Source organism: Populus trichocarpa, chromosome 19 (assembly GCF_000002775.5).
Source record: "Populus trichocarpa isolate Nisqually-1 chromosome 19, P.trichocarpa_v4.1, whole genome shotgun sequence".
NCBI classification, from domain to species: domain Eukaryota; kingdom Viridiplantae; phylum Streptophyta; class Magnoliopsida; order Malpighiales; family Salicaceae; genus Populus; species Populus trichocarpa.
The window spans coordinates 5,209,437-5,225,383 of record NC_037303.2 but is presented as its reverse complement, the minus strand read 5'-3'; the positions used below and the strand labels follow the sequence as shown (position 1 = coordinate 5,225,383).

Here is a 15,947-nt window from a genome sequence, read left to right as displayed (position 1 = left end):
TGTTGCATAGTGGACTAGAGTAGTGCGTTTCTTTTTAATTTTATCCTTATATTTTTATTTTGTATAATTGAGTCATTTTGAACCCAAATTAGCCCAAATTAGCATATTATTTTGGGAGGGAGGGTTGAATTGAAAGACAAAGGATTGGAGTGAAAAAAGCAGGTAAAATAGGTGGTGCTTTGAGATTTGTTTGAAAAGTTCAATTTAGCCCCCCATTTTTTTTAGCTATTAGGTAATTGGTCCTTTTAATTTTTAAGAATTCAATTTTGTACCAAATTTTTTTTTTTTTTCATTTTCCACTCCTTTTTTTGGTGGGAGAAGAGAGAGGGACTCGTCGGATTTCGGAGTAGAAAGAGAAAGTTGTCGTTGGTGATGATTTCGACCACCAAAATAGTTTATCTTTATGTCAAATGGTTCCATATGATGATGGGAGTTTTAGGTTGAGCTCGAAAAGATATTTAGTTTTAAGTTGATTTTGGATTTTGAGGAGGGTTTTTTGTGTTTTTGGAGGTCATTGATTGGTTTAACAAGGTTCGTAGGGTGTTCTTTAGATGTTTTGGATAAAAAAATAGATTGCAAATGAGTTTTTAGGTTAAAAAAATAGGAACCTTGTTTTTGTAGTCACCATAGTGGCTAAAATCTAAGGAACTCTAGACAACTTTAAAAAATCATTAAAAGCCCATGAGCGTGGGCCTGACCTTGCAGGCCCGCGCGTGGGCCCTTTCTTAATGGGTCAAGCATTTTGTGAGCTATTAGGTAATTGGTCCTTTTAATTTTTAAAAATTCAATTTTGTACCAAATTTTTTTTTTTTCATTTTCCACTCCTTTTTTTGGTGGGAGAAGAGAGAGGGACTCGTCGGATTTCGGAGTAGAAAGAGAAAGTTGTCGTTGGTGATGATTTCGACCACCAAAATAGTTTATCTTTATGTCAAATGGTTCCATATGATGATGGGAGTTTTAGGTTGAGCTCGAAAAGATATTTAGTTTTAAGTTGATTTTGGATTTTGAGGAGGGTTTTTTTGTGTTTTTGGAGGTCATTGATTGGTTTAACAAGGTTCGTAGGGTGTTCTTTAGATGTTTTGGATAAAAAAATAGATTGCAAATGAGTTTTTAGGTTAAAAAAATAGGAACCTTGTTTTTGTAGTCACCATAGTGGCTAAAATCTAAGGAACTCTAGACAACTTTAAAAAATCATTAAAAGCCCATGAGCGTGGGCCTGACCTTGCAGGCCCGCGCGTGGGCCCTTTCTTAATGGGTCAAGCATTTTGTGAGCTATTAGGTAATTGGTCCTTTTAATTTTTAAGAATTCAATTTTGTACCAAATTTTTTTTTTTTCATTTTCCACTCCTTTTTTTGGTGGGAGAAGAGAGAGGGACTCGTCGGATTTCGGAGTAGAAAGAGAAAGTTGTCGTTGGTGATGATTTCGACCACCAAAATAGTTTATCTTTATGTCAAATGGTTCCATATGATGATGGGAGTTTTAGGTTGAGCTCGAAAAGATATTTAGTTTTAAGTTGATTTTGGATTTTGAGGAGGGTTTTTTGTGTTTTTGGAGGTCATTGATTGGTTTAACAAGGTTCGTAGGGTGTTCTTTAGATGTTTTGGATAAAAAAATAGATTGCAAATGAGTTTTTAGGTTAAAAAAATAGGAACCTTGTTTTTGTAGTCACCATAGTGGCTAAAATCTAAGGAACTCTAGACAACTTTAAAAAATCATTAAAAGCCCATGAGCGTGGGCCTGACCTTGCAGGCCCGCGCGTGGGCCCTTTCTTAATGGGTCAAGCATTTTGTGTGGCTTACCAGGCCCAACAACGTCTAACCTCTTCTTTTTTTTTTTTAAATTTTGATTTTCTTAATTAATACCAATTGTTTTTTATATTTTTCAAATAAATTTTGAGTTTATATTTTAATTAATACTCATTCTCTATGAATTGTTTTTTGCTTACTTAGTATTTTTTAAAATAGCAATTATTTATATTTATATTGAATGTGTTTAAGTTTTTAAGCGTTAGTTTGTAAATTTTTTTTATATTTTATATGGATTAAATTTATTTAAAAAAATAAAAAATATTATTTTTTATAATATTATTAATATGTGCAGTCTTGCATAATATTGTTTTTCCTTTTATTTTATTCAGTTAATTTTATATGTGTGTTGATTTCTATTACAAATTGATTATAATAAACAAATTCATTAAATACAACCGGGTAAATGACCCGTGTTGTGATATTAAATATCTTGATATATATTTGTCTCTCAATTTTTTCACTTTCTTTTTTATTTATCATTAATAACTTTTTTTTTATTTACACAATGATTCTTGATTTATTTAATTAGATGTCAACATAAGTTTTTCGATTTACATTTACAAATTTTTTAATGTAGAAAAACACGATAAAAGATTCTACATGTTTTTTATTTTATCATGTAGTGATGTTTTCAATTTGATCTTTATTATTTTGATTTTTTTTCTTGATCTTTTTATAAAAGTTTTCTTGTTTTTAATTTCATCTTTCAATTCAAGTTTAATAACGTATTGTTTTTTATTTTTATTTTGATCCTCATTCTTTTGCGTTTTTCCTTATTTTTAATGTTTTTATTATTTTCAATTTAACTATCAAATTGAAAATTTATTGTGGCCCTTTCAATTATTTTTTATTTTGTTTTTTTTTGCGTAATTTTGTTTTCAATTTTATTCTTCAATGTTTCATTTCGTAGGAATTGAGTGTCATGATTTTTATGTATAGTGCTTCCGGTCTAATGACTTAGGTTACAGATTTGAAGAGTTAACAGATGTTGACATCTTTTTTTGTCTTATTTTATTTTTTGATACCATTGTTTGATATTGTTTATATATATATATATATAAAGAAAATTGCTTTATGGTTTTCTTCAATTTCTTTTTATGTTAAATTATCCGACCTCATGACCTAAGATGTGCGTGTGTCATGTTAATGCAACCAAACTCACCTCTTAATATCCAGATTACATTTATATTATGTTGGCTCACGCTAGGTTTTTTTTTAATTCTTTTTTACCCTATTTCTTCCTTTCATGTTTAATTGACTAAAATTTATACAACATCAATTTTTTTATTTTTTTTTTGCTTCTGAATAAAAGGTTTTTTTTTCTATTGTTATTGTGATCACATTTTTTTTATATATATATATATATATATATATATATATATATATATATATATATATATATATATATATTACCGTTTTCTATCGTTACCTTTTTTTTCAAATGATTGAAATAAAACTACTTTTTTTAGCTGGTTAGGACTATAACCTGACCTTTTAATTTTTTTTTTTAAAAAAAAACACGCTTCTCACACCTAAATATTTTACTAGAAAAATAGTGCGGGCCCACAATGCTTGAGCCCTAGTTTAGTGACAAACTAAACATCCATGCTCACTTGTCTAATCATTTTGGTTTACGATCTTAAAACTTTATCCTTTGTACATTTTTTTTGTTTAGTTTATGCATGTAATTTTACAATCTTGTATGGTATATTTATCCCTTTTGTTTTGATTGTTTTGACAAGTTTATATGAAAAGCAATTTGTATGCATTGATGCATGTTGCCATACATGTGCAGTGTCGTAACGATCATCCTTCCGAACTGAGATTTTCTAGTGATCGGTAGAAAGAATAAGAAATTCTTATTTGTTATCAGTAAAAACAAAAGGAGAATGAAATCACAACCTAGTATTTTGGTCATTAACAACCCTAATTTAGGCCAAATAGCTCCTTCCCTTGATTTTTTAGCCACCATAACAATGACCAAATTTTAGGAATAATAGGTGACATATCACTTGTCGCCTCAAGAAACTTGTCATCTACTTAATAAAAAACAAAAATAGAAGCGTACGTCATCCGCTCCTAAGAAAAAGAAAAAAACAAAAGCACAGGCGTGGGCCTCGGCTTCAAGGCCTAGACATGCCCAGGCTTCTTAATTCAAGCTTATAGGCCTGACCTGTTTTTCTAATTTAATTATTTTAGATTTAGATTTTTTTAAGTAATTAATTTTGATTATTAAATTAATTAGGAAAATAATTTAGATGGTTTTTTATTTAATACCATTTTAATAAAGTATGAGAGTCTTTTTATAATATTAGTAAGTTTTTTTTTACAACCCATCATCATCATCATTCGGTAGTATTTCTAATAGCTTATATTTTTATTTTTTATTTAATTAAATAAAAATTATTTCAAAAAACATGTATTATTAAGCTGGGTCAAATCCATAACTTGAATTGTTAATTTGATAGGTTAACTCGGATTAATTAAAATTGATCAAAGATATCATTGTTATTTAAAAAATATTCACTTTATATACTTTAAATTAATTATTTTTTATATATTTAGAAGAAATCGGTATGACCTACCGTGAAGCGCTTACCAATTACTCTAGTAAACACTAAAGGAAATGTTCCTTTTGGATTACCACTATTCTTTCAGAACTTCATACTATCCTTATAATGCTAGCAACTGTGAAAATGTGTCCAGCCTATACTCGTTTTTTTTTCCTTCTTTCCGGCCTTTTTCTGACTGTGGGCAAGATAAAACATATTTATTTATTTAAAAGTGTGATTGTAGTTGTTTTTTAAGGTATTTTTCATTTAAAAATATATCAAGATAATATTTTTTTAATTTTTAAAAATTATTTTTAACATGAACACATCAAAATGATTTGAAAATATTAAAAACGTATTAATTTGAAGCAAAGAAAAAAAAAATTTTAATTTTTTTCAAAAACATTTTTAAAACGCAGAAACAAATAGGGATTTACCAACGCATATTTACTTAAAATTTCATTCATTTTTATCTCTTCACATTAAAATAATTTGAAAATTTTTTTTGAATGCTTCTTTTTCTCTCAAATTGTTTAATATATACTACATTGTACGAATAAAAATTAGGAGATTAATATGATAGTCAGAAGGTATACTTCTTTTCTAGGCACCAAATCATTTTAAATTTGAAGTCGAATTATAAGGAATATTACTTTCATTAATCGTTTAATTCCGATATATAAAGTTTATTTTTAACTAAATCAGAGACATGAATGCACACAATTTTCAATTCTGTGTACAAAAAACAAGTTCGTGACGGAGAAAGAAAGAAAAGATACTTCCTTCGAGACAGATATCCTTCTCTAGGACAGCTAATCTAGACCTCGTCAACAGGTGAAAATTTCTTGGTTTTGATCATATCAAAACCATCTAAAAGAAGATGAATAAGACATACATAAGCACTGAGGCTTCTAGCTCGGCGGGCAGAGGTAAGGTTTTCTTGTCTCTGTCACCTGAGTTCGAGTCTCAGCGTGCACGTTTGTCACCCTCGCGGTGTCTTACCTGCCTACTTGGCTTGCAGGGTGTTCAGTGGATCCGGGGATTAGTTGTGGTGTGCGAAAGCTGGCCCAGACACCCCGGGTTACCAAAAAAAAATAATAATAAAATAAGACATACACAAAACATTCTAATATTAACATAAAGAACTCCAGAAGTACGTTTATTTAACTTGTAATCACCGTTTTCTGGCCAGTTTCTCCACAGCATACATACACGTCAAACTATTTCTAACCTTTTGGTGCCAAGTACGTATAACCCAAAGTTGTTTCTAGTGCCGACCGTCGCCGGTGGTATTACGTCGGGATTTTCTATGTATTTCCAAAGGCCTATATATATGTTTCCCTTCACAAGACCGACATTGGAGCTGACATTAGAGATTAAGCATTGTAGCTTAACAATTATATTAACTAATCTCCAATGGCTTCTTATCAGCTTATTGCCCTGGCCCTTGTCACAATTTTTCTTCCCACGCTCACCATGGCAGCCGAGCACATTGTTGGTGATGAACAAGGGTGGACCGTTAATTTTAACTACACAACTTGGGCTAGTGGCAAAGTATTTCATGTTGGTGATACACTAGGTAAATTTATCAATACAATAAAGTGCATTTTATTTTCTTTGTTTTTTGTTTTTATTTTGCTATGTGTTTATAGAAAAATGGGGGAGTTTTGATGCTATTGATCTTCTGCTAAATTTTTGCAGTGTTCAACTACAAGCCACCACACAATCTCTTCAAGGTGGACGGCGCCGGCTTCAAGGACTGCGCAGCATCAGGAGAACCCATGGCCAGCGGAAACGACATAATAACACTTAGCAGCCCAGGAAAGAAGTGGTATATCTGTGGCTATGGCAAACATTGTTCTGAGCTTGGCCAGAAGCTAGTCATCAATGTAGAGGCTGAAACTCCAGCACCAACTCCAGAACCTAATGCTGCTTATGGACTTGCTGCTTCCTGCTATCAGATTTTTGCAGCAGCGGTGGCTGTCGTGGCAATGATCGCGGCATGATTTACCACTGATATGATGTAATTTCTGTTTTCAAGCAAAGAAATAAAGGTTTCATGAGTGTGGGGCATTTTGACTATCCTGGAAATGCAGCATAGTCAAGCCTTAGTTTCATAAATTACAGATGTACGCAGCCCAATGTGAGGGCATGACATGCACACACAATCGCACACAACAAAGCAACAAATTTATTTATTAGTTAAATTAATCTAAGATATGAATGTTCATCTGTGCCCACTATGATCTAGAATTATGATTACAGGAGCTGTTTATTTCTACAGAATCCAGAAAGATGGCCTATGCATATCCCTTCAAATGAACATTAATAATAACCTATGGATGTACGAAGAGATTGATCGGGAATTATTGTGAATTTTGTGAGGACTCTCTTCCCTTAACCCTATCTATCTGAATCTTCGATGCCTTGTATCATCAAGTATTAATCAAAACTTAAATTAAAAAAAAAAAACTATTAATGTTAATATAAGAAAGAAAAATAAAGAGGTCAAGTGTTGATAGACATGCTGGACATATATGATTGACTAAAATTGAAAAAGCATAGGTGCCCGCATACCTGATTTTTTTTTTTAAATGAGCAAACCATATTATTCATTTTGTTAGATAATATGTCATTTGCTTCAACATTTTTCAATTGTTTCTAGTTATAAAAATAGGGTTTGAGCTATAAAACCTAAAAAAATTATTTTTTTAGCCTATTTATTTTAATATAAAAATATCTTAAAAAATCCAATTAACCTCGATAAAAACATTACAATCATAAAACCCTCTAATTACTTCAAAAACTTTAAATTAAACCAAAGCAAAACTAAACTTTTAGGTCTTAGTCAACTTTTTTAATTTAAAGGTCAAAACCATCTCCATTAAACTCTAATCTTGAAAATTAACTCTTTCACAACAATTTTGGCTTTTTTATGGATGAAATATGACTAGCTAAACACTTTATTTCTCCTCACCTTTTTGTCAATGACTATCTCTCTCCTTTTTAAACATTTAATTTTTGGATTGAAATGTGAAACCTTAAACAACATGAACCAATTATGTATAATTTTAAATTTTAGAGACCAAATCGATGTTTTTTATGACTTATTATAAAACACCTCTATTTTTTATTTTTATTAATTTTGATCCTTGTTTTTTCAAATTTTCATTTAACAATACCCTAAAATTCTATTTTGTCAAGTAAAGCTTTAATTTAACATTAAAATATTCTATGACACATTGAAAATGTAAAAACATTTAAATAAAAACAGATCCCAACACAAAACCATGTCAATATAACTTGAAAATTATGAAACAATAAAAATCTTTAGGGACCATAAAGAAAAATAAATGACTATAGACAACGTGAACAAGTAAATTTGAAAGGATGAATTGGTGGTGAGAATTTTCATTTCAGTTCAGTTTTTGATAAAAAAAAAAAAAAACCCAACCAAACTGAATATATATATAGAACCATACCTAATCAAAAATTGGTTCAAACCAACTAGTTTTGGTTTGTATTTTAAAGAGTAAAAACTAGCAAAACTTTTTTATTATTTTGTGGTTTTTTGGGGGATTTTATAGGTTTTTTTTTTTGGATTTTATGGCCAAACAAATGATTTTTTTAGAATATGGGGCAAAACCAAAATAAAAACATTGTTGATGTTGCAATGTCAACCTTTTTTTTATTTATTTTGAGCATACCATGATAAAGATCTACTCTAATTCATCTATCGATATCATACCAATAAAACAAATGTATCTTGCTCATTATAATATCGTGATTCAATAACCTCTAGTAACTTGCTATAATAATCAACTTCAAATTTATTAGAAGTTGAATCCTTTTACACAAACTCCACCCATTATTATATGTCTTTCTACCCTCACAATAGTCTTTGGTATGAAAAACATATACATTGACGAAATACTCATACTAACACTAGATCTCTCTTTCAAGACCTAGAGATATGAATTTCAATCTACTAGCATTGCCTCCCATGTTGAAAACTTGTTTAAAGTTAATTAATGATCGTTAATGGTCTAGGTCAAAACATAATTAAATATTTTCTTATGAGTTGTGAATTATTAAATACTGGCATGTGTTTTAAACCACATGATAAATTATTCATCTTGTAATTAAAAAACTTGAGTTTTAATTGCATTTGGGATTTTGGGTAACAATAATTGATGATGTTGCATATAAGAAGTTGAATTGAGTTTATATGAGAATATAAGCGAAAATGATTCAAAATTATATAATTGTAAAATTAACTTACTAAAGAAATTGCCTCAATTCATTGCAGTTGAATAGCATATAATTATGTGTCTGTATGAATTTGATGTCTATCAAGTATCTTCTCCTCATTGTATTCTTCAATAATGATCTTCCAGGATGCAAAATATTGACAAATTCTCACTACAAAGCAGTCCACCACTATCATCGTGTCTTAGAATGTGCAACTCAAAATAATATAAGGTAAATATTGAAATCTCTTTAATAATATAAGCCTCATATATCAAAGTCTCAACATATGCTTTGTTTTTAACCATTTTTTTTAAGGTTGAACAGGTATTTGCATGCGAGTAATTAGAGATGAATAACTAAATGTTTATATATATATATATATATATATATATATATATATATATATATAAAACAATTGACAATTACTTATGATGTATGTAATTCCTAACCTCTCAAATAAATATATCCATCTATACTGTATAAACCCTCTAAATTTTTCCTCATACATTAAATGTATGGGCATATGCGTGTAATCTTTAACCTCTCGAATAAATATATCCATCTGTCTTAATGATGTTCGTTTCAAGTTGCTTCATATGATGGGCATGCAACTTACTCGAAAACATATCTCTAAAAAAGTGATTAATCTCTGTCAATGCATTTTATATCCTTTTTTGCAATAAATTCCTATAACAAATTAGAATAAGTATTTCATAAACACATGGTAGTCCTGATTTTTCATTCTATACAATCCATATTTATCTAAATTCACTAATCTAGCTATATTTGAAGCATATCTCTTAAGAAATTAAAGACTTTAAAGCCATTTATAGACAAAAAAAAATTGTGCATTATTGTCTGAGGCAAAGGTGGTTTTGGCCCTTACAACATGGAACTCATCATTAAGTAACTTCATATTATGATGGTTAATACAAAGCCATAACCATGTTCAAAATGTTGGCAAACACATTCTTTTCAATATGCATGACATCCAAATTATAACGGGTGACATTTGTCTTCCAATAAGAAAGATCTCAAAATATAATTTATTTTACCAAATTGTGGGTCATGTCAAAACCAGAAAACTTCTACTTATCATAATGAAAGCCAAATACAATGTCCTCATACTGTGAAACTATATCATATAATTCTTTACCTGACAGTACTAGAAAAACAACATCTTTTTCAACTTTACTTTTTAAGAAGTTATTTTTGTTGTTTCTGTATCAATGATAACTTGGTAAAAACCTCCAGTGAGAATAAAAAAAACAAGCTTTACCACCATTTATGAATGTAAAGGCTTTTTTATTTTCCATACAATATAGATAAGATAATTTTTCATATGTGTTCCAACCCGAAATCATCCCATACACAAGAAGATCATTTATAGTCCACATCAATATTATCTTCATCTAAATTTTTTTTTTTTTTTTTTGAATGTCATATGTCAAAAACATGACCATAATTGATTCAACTTATTAATCAGCGGCTGAAGATAAAAATCTATATTCCTACCTAGATTGTAAAGACTAGGTATGACTATATACAAGAACATGAATTTTAGCTTCATACACATCCCTTAGAGCAAGTTATAAGCTTTTAGTATGACCTACCAATAAGAATATGGTGTAATAAAGGATCTAAATTGATTGTATCCATCTATACACAGGCCAGGACATACGTTCCATAGTTCCATTGAAAATTGAGGATGCACACTATTAAATAGCTTCTAAACTTCACCATCGAAAGGGTACATCATGATTTCATTCACTGCATCATGTGAATGATATCATGACATGTGCTTAGTGGTTTTTGGAGACATAAATAACTTTTATAACCTAGTAGTGATTGGAAAGTATCTTAGTTTTTTGTAGGTGACAAGTGTCATTCCTCGACTGTTATTGGGTTTATACCGAGCATGCTAACATGATTTGCAATCGATAAAGTTTGCATATTCACCATAGTGCAATATGCAAAAGTTGGGATACATATTATTTTTTTTGGAATCTTACACCGAGAGGTTTTATTATGGAGTTTATAGTATAAAAGTTCTCTTTCAGCCTATTCCCATAAGGTTATATGCTTTTAGCCTATTCAATGATGCTATCATAATTGGCCTTATTAAAACCATAATCTGGTTTGATAATAAACACTTATTAAAACCATGCAAAAATCTGGACACATATTAATTTTTTTGGAATCTTACGTCAAGAGGTTTCATTATGGAGTCTCTTTCAGCCTATTCCAATCAGGTTACATGTTTTTAGCCTATTCAATGATGTTATCATAATTGGCCTTATTAAAACCATAATTTGGCTTGATAATAAACACTTATGCAATCGCCAATAATTTACTGGTAGTTGTGCACCCATCCCATAATAGTTCATCAAAATCTTTTAAAAGTTCAAAAAACCTAGTTGCATCTACACTTAGTTCTTCTTTTAAAATGATGTTACGTGAACCTTCACCTGAATAACCATGATTCATTCTTATTTTATCCATCACGATACTCGTATAAGAATTACTATTATCATCTGTAAACCCATATATATTGCTAGAACTAGAAGTTGAGCCAATCATCCTTTCTAACAAGGTTTCGTAAGGAACATAGGTTTCTCCGTATGTATACCAATATAAATATTTCTTGAAAAATCCTTTTTTAAATGGATGTATCATCACAATATCTTTATGGTGAAACATTTTATTCTTGCACTTCACACATGGACATCTTATTTCATTTGCACTAATATTCTTCAGTTTAGAGAGTATAAAATTAAAAATTAATAAAACCTTCAACCTCTTGAAGATAATCTTGCCTATACAACCTTTCAACTGAATCTCGATACATTTAAAAATGATCAATCATTGCTTAATTACAAAACCTTTATAGAATAATATTAATCAATTCCACAAAAAATTAATTTTTTCTAAATTTCAAACTTAACAATAAAATTAATAAAATATGATCGGTACCTATTAAAACAACCCATCATTTATTCAATTAATGTAACACACCTATATTACAATATCAAACTCAATTTCATCAAATGACAACAAAATTCAATTTCCTCCAAATCTCAAAGAAATCCTAGCATACAAATCATATATTAATACAACAAAATTCACTAGGAAAAAGCTGTAAAACATTTAAATATACAAGCAAACTTCAAAAACAATTCAATAAATTAAACTAAAACATTAATGGATTACAAAAAATAGATAGTTGTTGAAACTTTACAAAAAAATCAATGATCGGTATTGACATTATTGATAGATGTAGATCGATGCTGGCGAGTTGGGATGGTCAGCTTTGTAATAAATGGGGGGCAGGGGTGGCAGGTTTTTTTTTTCGCAGAAGGAATAATGAAGGGAGGAATTATTGGTAAATAATTCATTTACGGATGGAAATACTTCATTGAAAATTTTGGCAATAAATAATGACGTGTAAAATTACCGCCAAAATTGTTGAATGATTTTTAATTGATTTTTTTATTTTTTTACTCTGTCAGGTAACCGAAAAGATGTAAACAATTTTTATCTTTCTTAGAAACTGCAAAAAGAAATTCGTCATCACAATTTCCATCTGAAACTTGCGATGAAATGTTTTCCATCGGCGTTTCGTTGTTTTTTAATTTCCAATTTTCTAATAGTGGAAAAACAAAGGACCGGCATCATTAATATTATTTCAAATTCAAACAAAAAATGCAGAATCTGGGTTAGAAGTATATTTCAATAATTAAATATGGAACAATTAGCTTTCAGCATCTCCACAGTGACAATCTTTGTAAGCATAAGCTACGAAAGCCACCACCACAGCAAGCACTCCTGCAACTGGTAGAGCTAACATGGTGTTCATTTCTAGCCTCGAAATTGCACTCTTTATTAAGCCAAACAAATAATTTGATGCCATACTTGCAGTTATTGTACTAGTTTTGGTGCTGCTTTTTTTGGCAGGAAGTGCAGGAGTTTTCCTAGGCACAACTACATGAAGAATATCCCCAGAAAGGTTTGCTTGAATTTCATTTGTTTTAGTATCCTTCGGAATTCTGATTTGTTTACGAAACCGGCTCCAGCGAGTGTCATCTAGAGGTCTCTCTCCAGTAATTGTCACAACACCAGGTTCCTGTATTTGGATGCTCATGTGTTCCATTTTGAAATCTATGGAAACAAACAAATAAATAAATAAAAGGATTGAAAATATAAATTCTGTTCAACTAAATGAAGTACCTTGTACATGGACCTCGAGTTTGTCATGTCCTTCCTCTCTTGTCCACTTGCAAAAGGGCTCAAAATCATCATAAGAGAGGTTCAGGGTTTCTTCAACCTTGGTTTCCATCTGAGGGCTTCTTTGGCTTTGTCTAGGGTTATTCTTGAATCAAGGAGATTGATGACGATGTGAATTCTTGATTAACTAAATGAAATGAGCTGTTATATATACATTCGTTTTGAGACACATGCACGAGAAACAAATTGGAGGTTCCTTTTGAGTTTCATCTTGGAGAAGAATGAATTCTTTTTTCAGTTTCAAAGGAAATGATTTCCTTTAATTATCTTCGGGTATACGTTTGCTTGTATTTCTCTTTTCCTTTTCTAAACATTTGTTTTGACTCACCATGTGCAAATTTACAAGGGTTAAGCAAAACAGAAGGATCGTTAAAAAATCGTCTCAACCCAATAACTTAAGCTATTAAGTGAGGTTTCAAGATATGATTTATATTATTCTCTAACACACCCCTTCAAGTGAAAACTCTTTGAGCTTGAAACTTGCACAGACTCTAATTACTTTGTGTTTAATTTTTATCAAATAAATGGAGATGGTGAGATTCGAACTCGTGACCGCTTGGTCATCAAGGCTCTGATCCCATAGGAGGTATGTCAAATAACCATCTCAATCCAATAGCTTAAGCTATTAGGTGAGATCTGAAATAGGGGTGAGCAAAAAAACCAAAAAACCGATTAAACCGAGAAAACTGAAAAAACTGAACTGTAAAAAAAAACCGATTAAATCGATTAAAATTTTAAAAAAACCAGCCGGTTCGGTTCAGTTCGGTTTTGGTTTTATAAGCAAAAAACCGAAAAAACCGAACCGAACCCAAACCGAGCCAAATTGAAAAAAACCGAGCCAAAACCGAGAAAACCGAGAAAACCGAGCCAAACCGGCAAAACTAAGCCAAACCGGTTTGAACCGGTTTTTGTTCTAAAAAACCGAACCGAACCGAAACCGGTCGGTTTGAACCGATTTCAATTTTTTTTTAAAAAAAATCAGTTTGGTTACTTTTTTTATAAAAACCGAACCGAACAAAAAATGATCACCCCTGGTCTCAAAATATGATTTATATTATTCTTTAACACACCCCCTCAAGTAAAAATCATTTGGACTTGAAACTTGCACAGGCTCACATTACCTTGTGCTTAATTTTTATCAAATAAATAGGAATGATGAGATTCAAACTCGTGACCGCTTGGTCATCAAGACTCTGATACCATGTCAAAAAACCATCTCAACCCAATAGCTTAAGCTATTAGGTGAAATTCCAAGATATGATTTATATTCTATCATAATCTACACAAAATGTACGACTATATCTAGATGATTGATCACTGTTCAAGCCATGAAACTTGATTGGAATATTAGAGAATTCTTTCATGTCTCTATCATAAAAAATAAATAAATAAAAAAGAAACAAGAAACAAATAGAAGCCTCTCAAGTCTGTCATCATTTATTTATGGACGAGAATTTGGAGGACATGCATCAAAAACTCTAGTGAGATCAAAGGGTAACTCACTGCTGAAGAAACCTGGTGATTTAATGGAGGACTAATTATAAGGAAATTGTCCACAAATAATTGGAGAATAAGATGCTACCCAGGTCTAGGATGGTCCAATAATTGAACCAAAACCATATAATAATATAGAAATGCCATTGTTCAAAATGCCAAGATTATGCATATAGAATGAACAATAGAAATTATTATTGATTACTAATTTTATAATTTATTAGATAATTTGTTGCTTTTGAATTTATTGTGAAGAAAACACTGCCATGAATATGGGATTTGTAACAACCCTAATATGGGAAATTTCATATTACGGAGTATAATTTAGGTTGACCTACCTATACATACTTTTGCTATCTCTTATATAATAGCCATCTCAGCTTCCTTAACTGTAACATTGGACAAGAGATTTCCATGAAGAGATCTTACTATTTCAGACAACATGAAATGTAGAATTTGATGAAAATCTTGTTACCATGGAGATGAGTCTCAAGAGTGCATGTCCTGTCCATCTTCTATTCTCCACTACTTGCAATAGGGTTCAGAATCCTCGTAAGAGGGCTTGACGTTAACTCCAGCCATGATTGATTTTGATTCTATGCTTATTTTTTTATTTATAAAATATGTTTGTTTTTGCGATTTAAATTTTAAAAAAATAATAATTTTTTTTAATTTTTTTATACTTCAAATTAAATTTTTTTATATTTTTAAATAATTTTAATATGCTGATATCAAAATAATTTTTTTAAAAAAATATATATTATTTTAATATATTTTCAAATAAAAAATATTTTAAAAATAATTTTTACTATATTTTTAAACATCCTCCTCATCGTATGTCTGAAAGGAAATACACTGTTGTTTTTTTTTTTTTAAGGGCGCGTCTTTCCTGTTCCTCTTTTATATGAAAATTCTATAAGGTATGGTCGAAGAGGTTTCTTCTTGGTTTACTCTTGAAGAGGAACATTTCCTTTTCGGATGCTTTGACGTTTTATGTTTGTTGGTGTCTTTCTGTTTTCTTTCAGCTGTCGAAGATTTCCTTCTACGTGGATGACACATTATTCCTCCTTTCATGAGCACAGCTTTCTTAATCTTTAGGCATGCTTATATATATTTATTTGTTTTTTTTATTAATGTAGATGTTCGGGGCAGTTTACGTGCACCTTAACTAATTTCACAGAACATAAAGTTTACGACCATGTAAGTTTCCAGTGACCTTGAAATTTAAGAGACTCGAACTGGTGATTTTTAGAAAGCAAACTTAGAAACTGACCAGTATTTAAGCTACACCCCTCAGGTTTGCGTGATTATATTTTCTTAATTTTTAATGTATGTGTTGCATAGACATTTATGCAGACCAAGAAAAGTTGCATACTAGTGTAATTCAGGATATGGAACACTCAGAATCATTCTTTTTGGGTAATAATTACCTTGAGAAATGGCATGCAACACACTACTCACCGCCATTAGCCTGTTGCATTGTCAATAGATACCTTCTTTTTACTATCATCTTTTATAAAATATTCAAGTAGTAGACGAATTTTGTAATGTGTTGGC

The 15,947-nt window shown here is 30.5% G+C and overlaps 2 protein-coding genes across 2 annotated transcripts; one reads left to right on the top strand and one right to left on the bottom strand.

Annotated features, from left to right (window-relative positions):
- The first annotated feature begins 5,554 nt into the window (after positions 1–5,554).
- LOC7469893 (blue copper protein 1a) lies at positions 5,555–6,601 on the top strand. The gene is made up of 2 exons (XM_002325815.4): positions 5,555–5,940; positions 6,063–6,601. The coding sequence occupies exons 1-2, from the start codon at positions 5,778–5,780 to the stop codon at positions 6,365–6,367; spliced, it is 468 nt and encodes a 155-aa protein (XP_002325851.1). The 5' UTR covers positions 5,555–5,777; the 3' UTR covers positions 6,368–6,601.
- A 5,678-nt stretch (positions 6,602–12,279) lies between these two features.
- On the bottom strand, positions 12,280–13,005 carry LOC7491051 (inactive protein RESTRICTED TEV MOVEMENT 2). The gene is made up of 2 exons (XM_002325393.4): positions 12,840–13,005; positions 12,280–12,770 (listed from the first exon to the last, which is right to left on the bottom strand). The coding sequence occupies exons 1-2, from the start codon at positions 12,946–12,948 to the stop codon at positions 12,364–12,366; spliced, it is 516 nt and encodes a 171-aa protein (XP_002325429.1). The 5' UTR covers positions 12,949–13,005; the 3' UTR covers positions 12,280–12,363.
- Positions 13,006–15,947: the final 2,942 nt, after the last annotated feature.